Raw genomic sequence first — 12,815 nt, 5'->3', positions numbered from 1 at the left:
AAGGTAAAAAAAAAATGTTAATTATTTTGTGTGGATAATAAAGCAGACTCATGTACCATATCTATCACCTCTATATATCGCATCATACATATGTATTAAATGGTACTCATACTAGATTACACATTTATTACTCCCCACTGGGGGCTTCTGGGACAGCATCCAATAATCAAGCATATCAACATCCCTATTATGTGCATATCCGAGCTAAGGAATGAATACAAACCATAAACACCTTCACATGGGTTCAGCCCATTTGGGCTGCTAAAGGAGCCGGGGACATTTTTCTTTTGGAGGATTTTATGGTTGTAGATTCAGGATTATGAATTATGATTGTCTTTATAACACTACATGTTTCCAAAATTGCCTTTGTAATTCCCATCATGGCAAGAGTGTCTTTATGACATCACAGACAGATGACAGATGTGTCATTGTAACCCTTCTGTGAATTGCTGTGTCTTTGTCACATGTCCATGGGACACTATAGAAGTCTAAGCGTGTGTGGGTATGAACTGTCCTGAGTGCTTGCTGAGAGCCTGGCACTGTGCACAAGTGTGTATTAAATGCATCAATTCCTATAACCATCTGTACTGGTCTAGGACTGTCATAACAAAGTACCACAGACTGGGTTCCTTAAACAAGATGATTATTCTCTCACAGTTTTGGAGGCCAGAAGTCCAAAATCAGTGTTGTCAAGATTGGTTCTTTCTGAGGCTGCAAGGGAGAGGTCTGTTCCAGGTCTGATATTCCTTGGTTCTTAGATACCCATCTTTATGATCTCATGGCATTTTCTGTGTGTGCGTGCACACACATCTATCTCCAAATTTCCCTTCTTACAAGGACGCCAATTGTATAGGATTAGGGCCCAGCCTAATGACCTCACTTTAACACAATTACTTCTGTAAAGACTCTGTCTTCAAATACAGTCACATTCTGAGGTCCTGGGGGTTAGGGCTTCCTCGTATGAATCTGGAGGGCGCACAATGCAGCCAAAACTTTTCACCCTGGCCCAATCAGCAACATTCTATGAGGTCGCTTGGAAGTGAGCAGGGTTGCAGGAAGACTGGCTCTACAAACACAGTGTCGACCACTCTGTTATTGGCTGTGTGACCTTGGCCTAAAGTCCCTGGGCCTTAGTTTCTTTGCCTGTAAAATGGGAATGAAAATAAAATCATACCTTCCTGTTGAAGTCTGTGCAAGGCAATTAGTTAGTACTTGGGACCAGTAAGCATTAATAAATGTCATCTATAGTTCTTGTCACTGTTGTAGAATCCTATCCGTATACCTTGGGTCTTCGGAATATCCTACAACATTATAGGGCCCAAGTATCCTTGCTGTGGGCCACTCCCAAACCCAAATAATCCAGGAAGCAGGACAGACTCTGAGATCCCAAAACTACTAAGAAAATCACTGACAGCCTTGAGGGCCTGCATCCTCAAGCAGCATGGAACAGAACCCATCCCAGAAGGAAATTCATGGAAGGACGCTCATGGCCCTCAAGAGTAGATACTAAATGTACTGGGTTGAATAGTGTCCCCCCCCCCCCCCCACCCAGCCAGGCCCAAAAAAAAAAAAATCTTCATGCCCTTCCTGGAACCTCGGAATATAGCCTTATTTGTAAATAGGGTCTTTGCAGATGTAAGTAGCTAAGATGATGTTATACGGGACTAGCGTGAGCCCTACATCCATATGAGCAATGCCCTTAGAGAAAGAGGAGAAAAGAAACAAATGAGACACACGGAAGGAAAACAGCCATGCCACAAGGAAGGCAGAGATGAGGGTAATGCAGAAGCTAGGAAAGGAACACCATCCACCAGAAGCTGGAAGAGGGAGGGAAGGATTCTTCCCTCGAGCGTTTGCAGAGAGTGTGGCCCTGCCAACACCTTGATTTTGAACTTCCGGCCTCCAGGCCTGGCAGACAGTTATCTGAGGTTCTAAGCCACCCAGTATACGGTACTTTGTTTTTGATTTAGATAGGCTCCACGCCCAAGGTGGGGCCCAAGGCAGAGCTTGAACTCACCACCCTGAGATCAACACCTGAGCTGAGACCAAGAGTAGGTGGCTCAACCTACTGAGCTACCCAGGTGCCCCTAAGGTACTTTGTTAGAGCAACTCTAGGAAACTAATGCACTAGGGCATCCCCCTTCACCAGGAGGAGGCAAGTAGGAAGCCTAGGGAGCTCTTCTGTCTCTTTAGGGCTCTGTGGTCTCATCTGTGAATCCCCACACGTCTTCTCCCCTCCTCTCTCTCTCTCTCTCTCTCTCTGCACACAGTTCTCTCCATGCTTCTCTCACAGCTTCTCCTGACTAGTAGGGTTGGTAGAGCCAGGCCTGCCCCTGTTCCTGTGGAGGAGATCTGATTGGACCAGCTTGAGTCATGTGTCCACCCTGGCCCAATCAGAGGATTGGCATCACCCAGTGGTAGTCAAAATAAGCAACAACCAGGGGAGCCTATCGTGGACCAATCAGATCTGATGCTGGTCCCTGGACCAAGAGTTCTAAGAAGCAGCTTTTCCCCTCCAAACCTGAAGGAGAACCAAGTGCAAGGTTTCGGATGGCAAGGGCCATCCCACACATCCCGAGGAAGCATCTAGCACTGGGGGCGGGGAGTAACAGTCATTTGCCAATTTGTGAACCAGACTAAAACCATCTTGGACAAATGGCCATGATGACCACTCTGACCTGAAGCCTTCTTGAGCACAGCGCCCCCACACACCTTTCCCTTTTATTTAACCACATCCTTGAGTAACTTGGGTTTTTTTTTTTTTTTAAGATTTTATTTATCCATTCATAGACACCGAGAGAGAGAGAGGCAGAGACACAGACAGAGGGAGAAGCAGGCTCCACGCAGGGAGCCCGACCTGGGACTCGATCCCGGGTCTCCAGGATCACACCCCAGGCTGCAGGCGGCGCCAAACCGCTGCGCCACCGGGGCTGCCCTAACTTGGGTTCTTGATCTACTCTGGAGATTGACTGTGACACACTCATTCTCAAACATTCTCCTCCTGAGTGCTCCTCCCCACGGACTCCTAGCCTCTAGCAGGTCTGACAGGAGGTAGGGGTTTCAGGGACCTGCTCCTCTTGGAGCCACTCAAAACAGGCTTATGTCTGTAAGTCCCCTTAATAAGCCATTTTTCATCAAGCTGGACTTGTGGGCCTTTTTCTTCCATCTTACAGCTCTGTAGGATTTGTCACTTTGCACATACTTCCTTTTCATGGAACAATCAGCTTGTATGGAATTAGTTTATTTATCTTAGGTTTGTTTTTTTTAAGTTCACTTTTTTTTTTTTAATAATCTCACCTACACCCAACGTGGGGTTTGAACATACAACCCCGAGATCAAGGCTTTCATGCTCTTCTAACTGAACCAGCCAGGTGCCCCTAGCTCAATAATTTAATTCCCAATAAGGGTGACACTCATAGTGTCAGCTCAATGCCAGTTCGGCCCATTCAAGAGGGACTCTTTGAGAATGGGTAGAGATCTACTGGGTGTTATACTATATGTTGGCAAATCGAATTCCAATAAAAAAAATTAATTTGCATAAATATATATGTAAATTAAATAAAAAAGAGAATGGGTAGAGATGGATCAGGCAAATGGCGTTCACTTCCACATCTGCATCTTCACTGCGCATCCCACATCCTCCTGTCTGGCCAGTGTAGGCCACTCTCCTACCTCTGCCTCCCTCGTTCCCATCCATCCTCCTAAGGCCCATCTAGGTCACCTGCTCTGTGGAGACTTCTCTGCCCACTCCACCCCCTTTTGTCCTATGCAAGAAGCCAAGATCCAGCTGTTTTATATGGACTAGCCAGCAGATCTGCATGGTAGGAAAATTATGGTGCTGGGGGATCTGGCTGGGTCTGGAGACAGTGGTATACTAGCAAATGCCTAACAACCAGCTCTCCAGAGGGGGAAAAATGAGTATGTGCATTTATTATAAATTTTGTTGGCAAAAATGTGCAGCACATATCTACAAACAATATATAAAATACTCTCCTTGGGCAGCCCGGTTTAACACCACCTTCAACCCAGGGTGTGATCCTTGAGACCCGGGATCGAGTCCCACGTCAGGCTCCCAGCATGGAGCCTGCTTCCTCCTCTGCCTGTGTCTGTGCCTCTCTCTCTCTCTGTGTGTGTGTCTCTCATGAATAAATAAATAAAATTTTTAAAAAATACTCTCCTTTTTTAAAAAAAGAATTATTTAGGGGCACCCAGGTGGCTCAGTGGTTGAACATCTGCCTTTGGCCTAGGTCATGATCCCAGGGTCCTGGGATCAACTCCCACAACAGGCTCCCTGCAGGGAGTCTGCTTCTCCCTCTGCCTGTGTCTCTGCCTCTCTCTGTGTCTCTCATGAATAAGTAAATAAAATCTTTTTAAAAATTAAAATTAAAATTAATTTAAGGGCAGCCCCGATGGCTCAGCGGTTTAGCGCCACCTTCAGCCCAGGGCAGGATCCTGGAGACCCAGGCTAGAGTCCCACGTCCTGTTCCCTGCATGGAGCCTGCTTCTTCCTCTGCTTGTGTCTCTGCCTCTCTCTCTATGTCTCTCATGAATAAATAAATTAAAATCTTTAAAAAATAAAAAAAATTAATTTAAAAAATTAAAAAAGAATTTTTTAGTTATTTGAGAGAGAGAGAGAGAGCACAGGAGCAGGGGGAGGGGCAGAGGGAGAGAGAGAATCCCAAGCAGATTCGCCACTGAGTGTGCAGCTGACACACAGATCCTACAACTCTGAGATCATGACTTGAGATGAAATTAAGAGTCAGTTGCTTAACCGACTGAGCGACCCAGGTGCCCCTTTAAAATACTCTCCATTAAAAAAATAATAATAAAAATAAATAAATAAAATACTCTCCGTTGCAAATTCCATAGTCAATTTTTATATAATGCAGTCTTTGATTTTCCCTACGCTTGTACCCATAGCCACCTGTGGCTCGCAGTGACAAGTGAGTATAGGTTGGTCTATTCCTTCAAAGGCTAAAGGACCTGGAACAACATAGATGTCCTCACTTCACTTGCTTGTCAGTCACGTTGAGCAACTTCTTTGCTAAATCAGATAACGGTCTGAAAACACAAGACAAATACTTCCTCAATTTCTCCTGTGCTATTCACAACGTAACAGCTCAAGACAAGACACACTTTCAAGTTTAATCTACATGTTTAATCCACAATTTCCCCATCGCTGTCTTAAATAAATGATCTACACACAATACATGAAGTCAACCCAGAACATTTGCAGATGCCCCTGGACGATTTTAAGTTCCCAGCACGAGGTCACTGAACAGAGTTGGCAAGCAAGGTCCTGCAGGACGGCGTTACACAGTACTTCCGCCACGCAGATACAAACAGGTCGTCACCAGCATAGAGAAGAACAAAACGGGAATGAAGTCCCCGAAGCATAGGGTAGTTAGGTCTCAAATGAGATAACTCACGCTGTCTGGCATACAGCAGAGGCTCAATACTTTGTAGTCAGGAAGTTTCTAAGTATCGTATAATCCAGTACCACACACCATCTCACAGTCTCCCATGTGGTCCGGTCACACAGGGTCACGCACAATCATAGTCCTAGTGTCAAGCAGGCATACCTGACTGCCAGCTTGGCAAAACGCTGGGCTACCTGTCTTGTTCACAGCTGTGTCTTCAACACCTAAAACAGTGCCTGACACACAGGAGATGCTCAAAACAACTTTCATGAGTGATGCTCACACAGCATAGTCACACAGACCCCTGAAGACTAGCGCCTTGAATGCCATAGCAGGTCTGGGGATGAGTCTTTATTTCTCACATATTAACATAAATAAAGATTTTTTTTTTATCTGTTTTGTTTGCTGATGTTTCTCCAGCCCTGTAGCGGGCCTTACATACAGCAGATGTTCAATAAATATACATTGAATGGATTAATATAAAGTACACTGTTGAGCTCAAGCTCAGAATAAATACCCAAAGTTCAACTGGGGGCAGGAATGGGAGAGTGACTTGGAGAGTCCTCGAGGAGGGGATCAGCAGCGGGGACCCCTGCCAAGCCAGGTGAGGTAGAGTAGCGAGGCATCACCAAGAGCCCCAATAAAAGAAGGCAGCATTCATTCTCCATCCAGGGGCGGGGACCCAGGCCCCGTGTCCATGGGCCATGACGAGGGGAGTCCAGTGGGGACTTTGGTGGCCACTCTGAAGAGGCCCAAGATCGTGGCACCTTGTGCCAGCTGCCAGGCAGGGTGGGCCCCTGCCTCAGCTCGCAAGTGAACACGGAGGCGCTGGCCTGCGTCCAGGTGCAGCAGGCTGCCCCGGAAACCAGCTGCTGAGTCACGGGCCTCCGAGGATGGTGGAGGCAGGTCCAAGGTCAGGTCCAGGGCTGCAGCCTCGGTGCCAAGTGGCTGCAGGTGCAGGGCAGCAGAGACAGAGCCAGAGCCCGTGCTGGACATTACCCGCTGCAGCTTCAGGTGCAAGAAAACATAGTAGAGCCCTGGTTCCGCCACCATCAGCTCCCGAGTGCGCTGGTCATAACTCAGTCCCGGCCCCAGGAATACACCTGCCAGGCCCGGGTCACTGTACCAGCGCAGGGGTCCTTCCTTCAGCTGTACTGAGGGAGGAAGAAGAGAGGGAGGTTCCTTGAGCTGGGCTGTGGAGCCAGGGTGCAGCCCAGGGGAGGGGTGCTGGGGCTCTGAGCTGGAGAGGGACAGAGGTCTCAGAAGGAAGAGGGAGGTGAGGTTGGCGATGCAAGGGAAGGAGAGAGGACAGGACTTCCACGGAGGAGAAAGTGCAAAGGGGTGGGCATGGGGGTGGAGGGGTAGGGGGGTGAGGGGGTGGAGGGTTCAGGGCTGGGGGTGGGGTAGAGGTGGAGGGGTAGGGGTGGGGGTTCAGGGTTAGGGTGGGCGGTAGGGATGGAGGGTGTGTGGAGGGTAGGGGGGTAAGGGGAGGGAGGAGGGCGTGGGGAGCCAGGGTGAGGAAAGTAGAAGGAAGCACTGGGAGGGGGTACAATGCCAAAGATGGGAGGGGCAGTCAGACTGGGGAGAGCTCAGGAGGGAGGGAAGGAAGGCGCCTGGCGAGAGACGAGAAACGAGAGACGAGAGGGGACTGGGGGAGGTGGCAAAGCCCAGAGGGAGCCCAGAGGGGACACAGAGGGAGGAAAGAGAGTCTCAGGAAGGGGGAGAAGACAGAGGGGCAGGGGTGGGGAGGAGGAGTCTGGAAGAGGAAAGGAGTTAAGCAGGAGGTCTCCAAAACCGGCAACGGGGGGTGGGAGGAGGGCCCCCCCGCCGCACCTCCCAGAGCCCAGCCGGAGAGACAGGGGCAGGTGGGATCTGTAGGATCAAGCCCCAGGTGGGTGGAGGGGGGGAGCCTGAGACACGTATATTTGGGGGTCAGAGGAGGAAAAGCCGACACCCTGAGAGGGCCATGGGAAGACCAGCAAGGCAGAGCGGGCTTAAAGAGGCGAGGGGACAGCTTTTGGAGAGGAACGGAAGAGGACGCGATGGAGGGCGCGGAGGCCTCCCTGTCCCGGGGCTCCTCCGCCGGCGGCCACCCCCGCCCGCCAGCCCCGCCGCGTGCGCCCAGGCGGAGTGACCGCGGGACACTCACCATCTCGGGCCACCAGCTGCGCGAACACGGCCTGCGGAGAGAGGACAGGCGGAAAGTGGATGGAGGCCCCCGTGGCGTCGCCGCAGCCCCCCGGAAAGTGGGGGTCCCCGGGGTCTGCGCGGGCTTGAGCCCTCCCCCGCGCTCCAACGAAGGCACAAGCGTACGCGCACTGCCGGCGCCGGTGGCTCGCCCTGCCCCAGCCCCGGGGCAGGGACAAGGACGGAACCTCGTGATTCCGCAGACGAAAGAGGGGAGGTTCCCTCCAGGCGCCCTCGGGAGGGAGAGGGGGAGACCCCGGGAGCCCAGGGCCAACTGATCTCCGGCAGTTTGCAAAGAAGCGCGAGCTCCCGCCGCGGCTCGGGGATAAGGAAGAGGCGCCGGTCCGCGATGGAGCGGGATACGCTGCGGGGCCCGGGATGCGCAGGGGAGTCTCACGGGGGGGCCCCGCCCCGAGGCCCTCAATAGAGCAGGGGTGCTCTCGAGGGGGAGAAGGGGCTCCGGGCGCCTCTCACCTGCGGGGAGTCGGGGAGGCGGGCGCCGGCGTCCGGCAGGGGCGCGGGGAGCGCGGGGAGCGCGGGGAGCGCGGGGAGCCGGGGCCCGGGGACCACCCAGGCGCGGAGCGCGCAGGCGGCGCAGGTGCCGGCGAGCAGCAGCATCGCGGCGCTCAGCGCCCAGGGCAGCGGGCTGCAGGCGCGGCCGGGGGGCGCGGGCGGCCGCGGGGCCTCGGGGTCCGGGGCGGCGTCGCTGCGGGGGCGCATGGCCGGCGGCGGGCGGCTGCAGCCCGGCCCGGGGCCCCGCGCTTTATAGCAGCTCCGGAAGCCGCGTTTTCCGGGGCGGGGCGCGTGGGGATCCCTGCGCCCGGCCCTCTCCGCCTTCCGCTTGAAGTTTCCCTAAACTTTCTCTTCTCTGAATCTCTCCACTTTCCACCTCCCTGGGCGCCCTGCTCCGCCCGCCCCGCCGTTTCCTCTTTGTCCCTAGCTCTGTCCCTCCTGTGTCTCCTGGGTTATGCCTCTCCGCCCCCGGGTTATGTCGCTCTGGGGGTCCCTGTGTAACCCGCATGGCCTCTGGTCTCTGGGCCCTTCTCGCTCTTAATCTGTCCCCCGACTCTGTGGACTGTCGCTGGAGGAGGTCTCAGAGAACCTTTCCATCTCTTGGCCTTGGTATTACTTTTTTTTCTTTGAGGTTTTATTTACGTATTCATGAGAGACACAGAGAGAGGCAGAGGCAGAGGCAGAGGCAGAGGGAGAAGCAGGCTCCCTGCGGGGGCCCCGATGTGCGACTCAATCCCAGGACCCTGGATCACGCCCTGAGCCAAAGGCAGATGCTCAACCACTGAGCCACCCAGGTGCCCCTCGGCCTCGGTATTTCTGTGCGTCTGTCTCTGTCTCTCTGTATCTCTCCCTGTCTCTCTATGTCTCTGACTCTGATTTAGTTTCTTAGTCTCCCCCTCTTTCCCTTCCTTCTTGCCACTCTAGCCGCCCTCCCCAACCCCGCACTAGGGCTCCCCCAGCACTCCCCTAAATCCAGCGTATCTGCAGAAGGGGCAAGGAACAGCCAGGCCTCAGCCCCCTTCCCTAGAGCATAAGCTCCCCCAGTGGAACCCTGAGTGGCAGGCTCAGCCCTCCCCCCACCTTCCCTCACCTTCCGCAGGAGCCCTGGGGTCTTCCCAGGCTTGCCTCCACCCACCCATCTGGACGCTTCCCGTCAGGGGCCCCTTCTGGACCCCACAAGCAGAAGGCTGGAGAGTCCAGGTAGAGAAATCCCCCTTGTAGGGAAGGGACAGTCTTGGCTAAAGCAGAGGAAACTCAAATTTCCCGTTCACTCTCTGCTGGTGGAGGCAGGGTGGGAGGAGGCGCAGAGCAGGGGCGAAAACTCGGATCCAAAAGAGGAAGCGATGGTGTATTGAGAGATGGGCGGCCCTGGAAAAGCCCTGGCCTCCTCAAGTAGCCCTGCTCTGCGGGGACCCGCCGGGTGGACACTGGCTCTTCGACCCTCTCCAGGGCTCCCTTGCCCCCCGCCAGCGAGCAAGGGATCGCAGGGCTGCAAAGGCCTCGGGGGAAATGCAGGGGGGGATTTGGGTTCGCCCATAAAGGTATGGGATGGCTCCCTTGCTTTCTATTTTGTTGTATTGGGCCTCCTTGGGGAATTAGGGTAAGAAAAGAGTGGTGATGCTGGCTGGTGTTGGTGCACAGGTGCTAAAAGCTTCCCGTATCTGAGCGGTTCATAAGATGTGACGCAGAACCAGCTAACAAGTGGTAGCAGCAGCACCTGGGGATTCGTTAGTTATGCAAATTCTAGCACCACAAACTAGGCCTATTGACACTCTGGGAGCAGAAGCCCAGGAATCAGTGTGTAGATGAGCCCTCCAGATGACTCTGGTGCTCGCCTAAGTTAGAGATGCCACCGCATTGTACCAGGGTCTTTCCTTCGCACCTGCCATCCCTCTGGCTGGAATGTTCTGTGGCACTTTCGGTTCCGACGTCACTCTGGGCAGAGAGGATGAGCCAAGCACCGGGCTCTACTTGCATCACTCTTTCCTGAAACCCCACTCCCATGACAGCTAAGCGATTGTTTTGAAAACCGAACCAAAATTGTTAGCCAGCCCGGTGGGAAGCCAAATATAATCTCCCTAGCGGAATTCCACCCTCACCAGCCCCCAAGGCTGCTCGGCAGTGGGTGACCCACCGCCGACTGGAAAAGAGAATGTGGTGGGTGGCAGCTAAAATCGAGGAGTTTGCCACAAGTAGATTCCCAAAAGAGACACCGGCTTTTCTCCCCAGCAGGGCAGAAAGACAGCCTGTTTCTATTGTTGCTTCCCTCCACCACCACCACCACCACCCCCCCCACCCCCCCAGAGAGCAGAAAGGACAGCTGAGGGCAGAAGAATCGGGCCGGAAACCAGAGTGGTAAACAAACCTGTGACCGTGAACGCAGGAGCTGAAATTTCCCCACCTCAGCCCTCGCCCCCACTCAGCACCCAGGACTGGGGAGATGGGACAGTAAAAGACCCCTGGGAATCTGACCAACCAGGGAGACAGATTTACCAATACTGAGGCCAAAAGGTCCTCTCCCGATGGCATCGCCCCTCCAAGCTCACAGGGCCTTGGACCACAGCCTGTTTATTACGAAGCTCTGCCCCCACAGCAGCCAGGGATTGCCTCCACTGAGGGTGCCTTTCTCCGAGGTCCCAAATGCAAATGTCCTGCCCTGGGTTCAGTTATATGGTTATATCACCCCGTGGGGATTTCCTTAGTAGCATATCCACCATCTGGAGTATCCTGGTTGGTTTGCTTCCTTGCTTGTTCTGCCCAGGAGGCTGTGATCTCCTAAAGAGTGCCATCTCCATCTGCCCTGTGGCCCTTCTGCCAGTGCCCAGGAAACGGCCAGCCTCAGTAATACTCACGGAACGAATGACTGGAGTACAGCATGACAGTTCCCAGCACAGGCTCCAGAGGTCCACAAAGTACAGTCTACCAACTACACATTTTTTTGTTTCTGTTTTTAAGTGACTGGGAAAAGTCAAAAGAAGAATGTGTGGCATGTGTGGTGATATGAAATTCAAATTTTGGTGTCCACAAATAAAGCCCTACAGGCACACGGCCGTGCTCATTCATTTGCATGGTTTCTGTGGCCGTTTCTGCGGGGGGACGATGGCAGAGTTGAGTGTTGCATGAGACTGGCCCACAAAGGCCCAGGTATTTACTCTCTCTAGTCCATTTCAGAAGAAAAAAAAAAAGGGCAGCCCTGGTGGCTTAGCGGTCCTGGAGACCCAGGATCACGTCCCACATCGGGCTCCCTGCATGGAGCCTGCTTCTCCCTCTGCCTGTGTCTCTGCCTCTCTCTCTGTGTGTCTCTCATTAATAAATAAATAAAATCTTTAAAAAAAAATAAAGAAAGAAAAGAAAAAAAAAGTTGCTGCCTCTGCTCTAAGATCCTGAACTTCAGCTCCCAAATGTCTTGCCTGAGATCTTGGGCAGGCTGAGCCTCATTTTTCATCTATGTGAAGTGGGAATAATAGTAGGTCTCAAAGGGTGGTGGAGAGCTTGTCGTGAGGTGTGCCAGGCACGCAGTAAATGTTCAGTAACATTTACTGGCATCCTATGATCTCTGGATCTTCCGCAAGCCCAGCACAATTTCATCCCCAATAGATGGATGCAGACACGAAGAGTTGAAATCACTTAGCCTCAGTGACTCACGGTGACTGTTCCAAACTCTTTACACCAAGGAGCTTGGCAGACTTCTCTAAACTCCCCCTCAGGGACGGGAAACAAGGCCTGGCAGCTCGGGGAAGGCTCAGGCCACAGCCAGGGAGTGCCATGACGTGCTGCTGTGGTCGGGACATCTGAGCCAGGCAGCCCTGTGCATCACGAGGCTCTCAGCATCACCCTGCTAGCACCCCGCGTTCAGTGGAGTTGCACCTCTATGTTCAGCCGTCTCCCCAGAGGTGGGCGTGGGCCGCTTTCCTCACCTCTAGGGGTAGGACCCGAATCCTCACCCTTACCAGCTGTAGGGACTGGGCAGGAAGTAGTTAGAGGGAGGGGCACCTTCTCTTCCCCCTTGTGAGGCCCAGTGAAGGTACCTCCTTCCAGGAGGTGTGCTTTGATTTTTCCTAGCAAAATCCATCTCCTTTTCCCTGGGTCCCACATTGCTCCGGAGCCCTGGCCTCCCCCCCAGGGTGAACTTCTGGCTGGCCTCCATCCTCTATCTTCCCCAGGGCAGAGGCAAAGCCTAACAGAAAACCTTAGTGATGTTTGCTGAGTAAGTACACAAGCGAGAGAACAAGCAAGTGAGCGAGGGACCCAACGGGGGTGTATAAATGAGAAAAGAAGAAAAAAAAAGGAAGGAAAGACGGAAATCGAATAGAGGTGGTCTTGAGCCACAACAATGTTAACATGTGTCGAAGGGGGAAAGAGACACAGAAGGGGGAACCGTATTGTACAAGTTAGCCAAGTCTCTGGAAAAGCTGGGTTCCAGTCTCCTCAGCCCTGGGTGAGCCAGGAAAACATAGGGCCCGGCACGTTGTGTGGACCTGTGGTGTTGTGTAAGCACTGCGGGGCCTGGTCGTCCAAAACAATTAAGCTTTGTGGAGTTGGGGTACACAACCAGCTAGTCTGGAATTGTGTGTTTCCAATGCAATGTCACATGTTCAGGAATGAGGAAGGGTGTGTGTGTTGGGGGAGTCCCATGTCATTGAGAAACAGCACTAGCACAAGATCCTAACTGTCCAGCTTCAAACCCCAGCTCTG

At 53.0% G+C, this 12,815-nt stretch overlaps 1 protein-coding gene across 1 annotated transcript; it reads right to left on the bottom strand.

Annotated features, from left to right (window-relative positions):
- Positions 1-5,169: 5,169 nt before the first annotated feature.
- On the bottom strand, positions 5,170-8,468 carry TNFSF9 (TNF superfamily member 9). Its single transcript, XM_041761366.1, has 3 exons — positions 8,046-8,468; positions 7,570-7,840; positions 5,170-6,574 (listed from the first exon to the last, which is right to left on the bottom strand). Exons 1-3 carry the CDS (start codon positions 8,325-8,327, stop codon positions 6,078-6,080), a joined length of 1,050 nt encoding a protein of 349 aa, XP_041617300.1. The 5' UTR covers positions 8,328-8,468; the 3' UTR covers positions 5,170-6,077.
- Between the last annotated feature and the right edge of the window lie 4,347 nt (positions 8,469-12,815).

This window comes from Vulpes lagopus, chromosome 7, assembly GCF_018345385.1.
Source record: "Vulpes lagopus strain Blue_001 chromosome 7, ASM1834538v1, whole genome shotgun sequence".
In the NCBI taxonomy this organism is placed as follows: domain Eukaryota; kingdom Metazoa; phylum Chordata; class Mammalia; order Carnivora; family Canidae; genus Vulpes; species Vulpes lagopus.
This window is presented reverse-complemented; position numbering and strand designations above follow the sequence as displayed.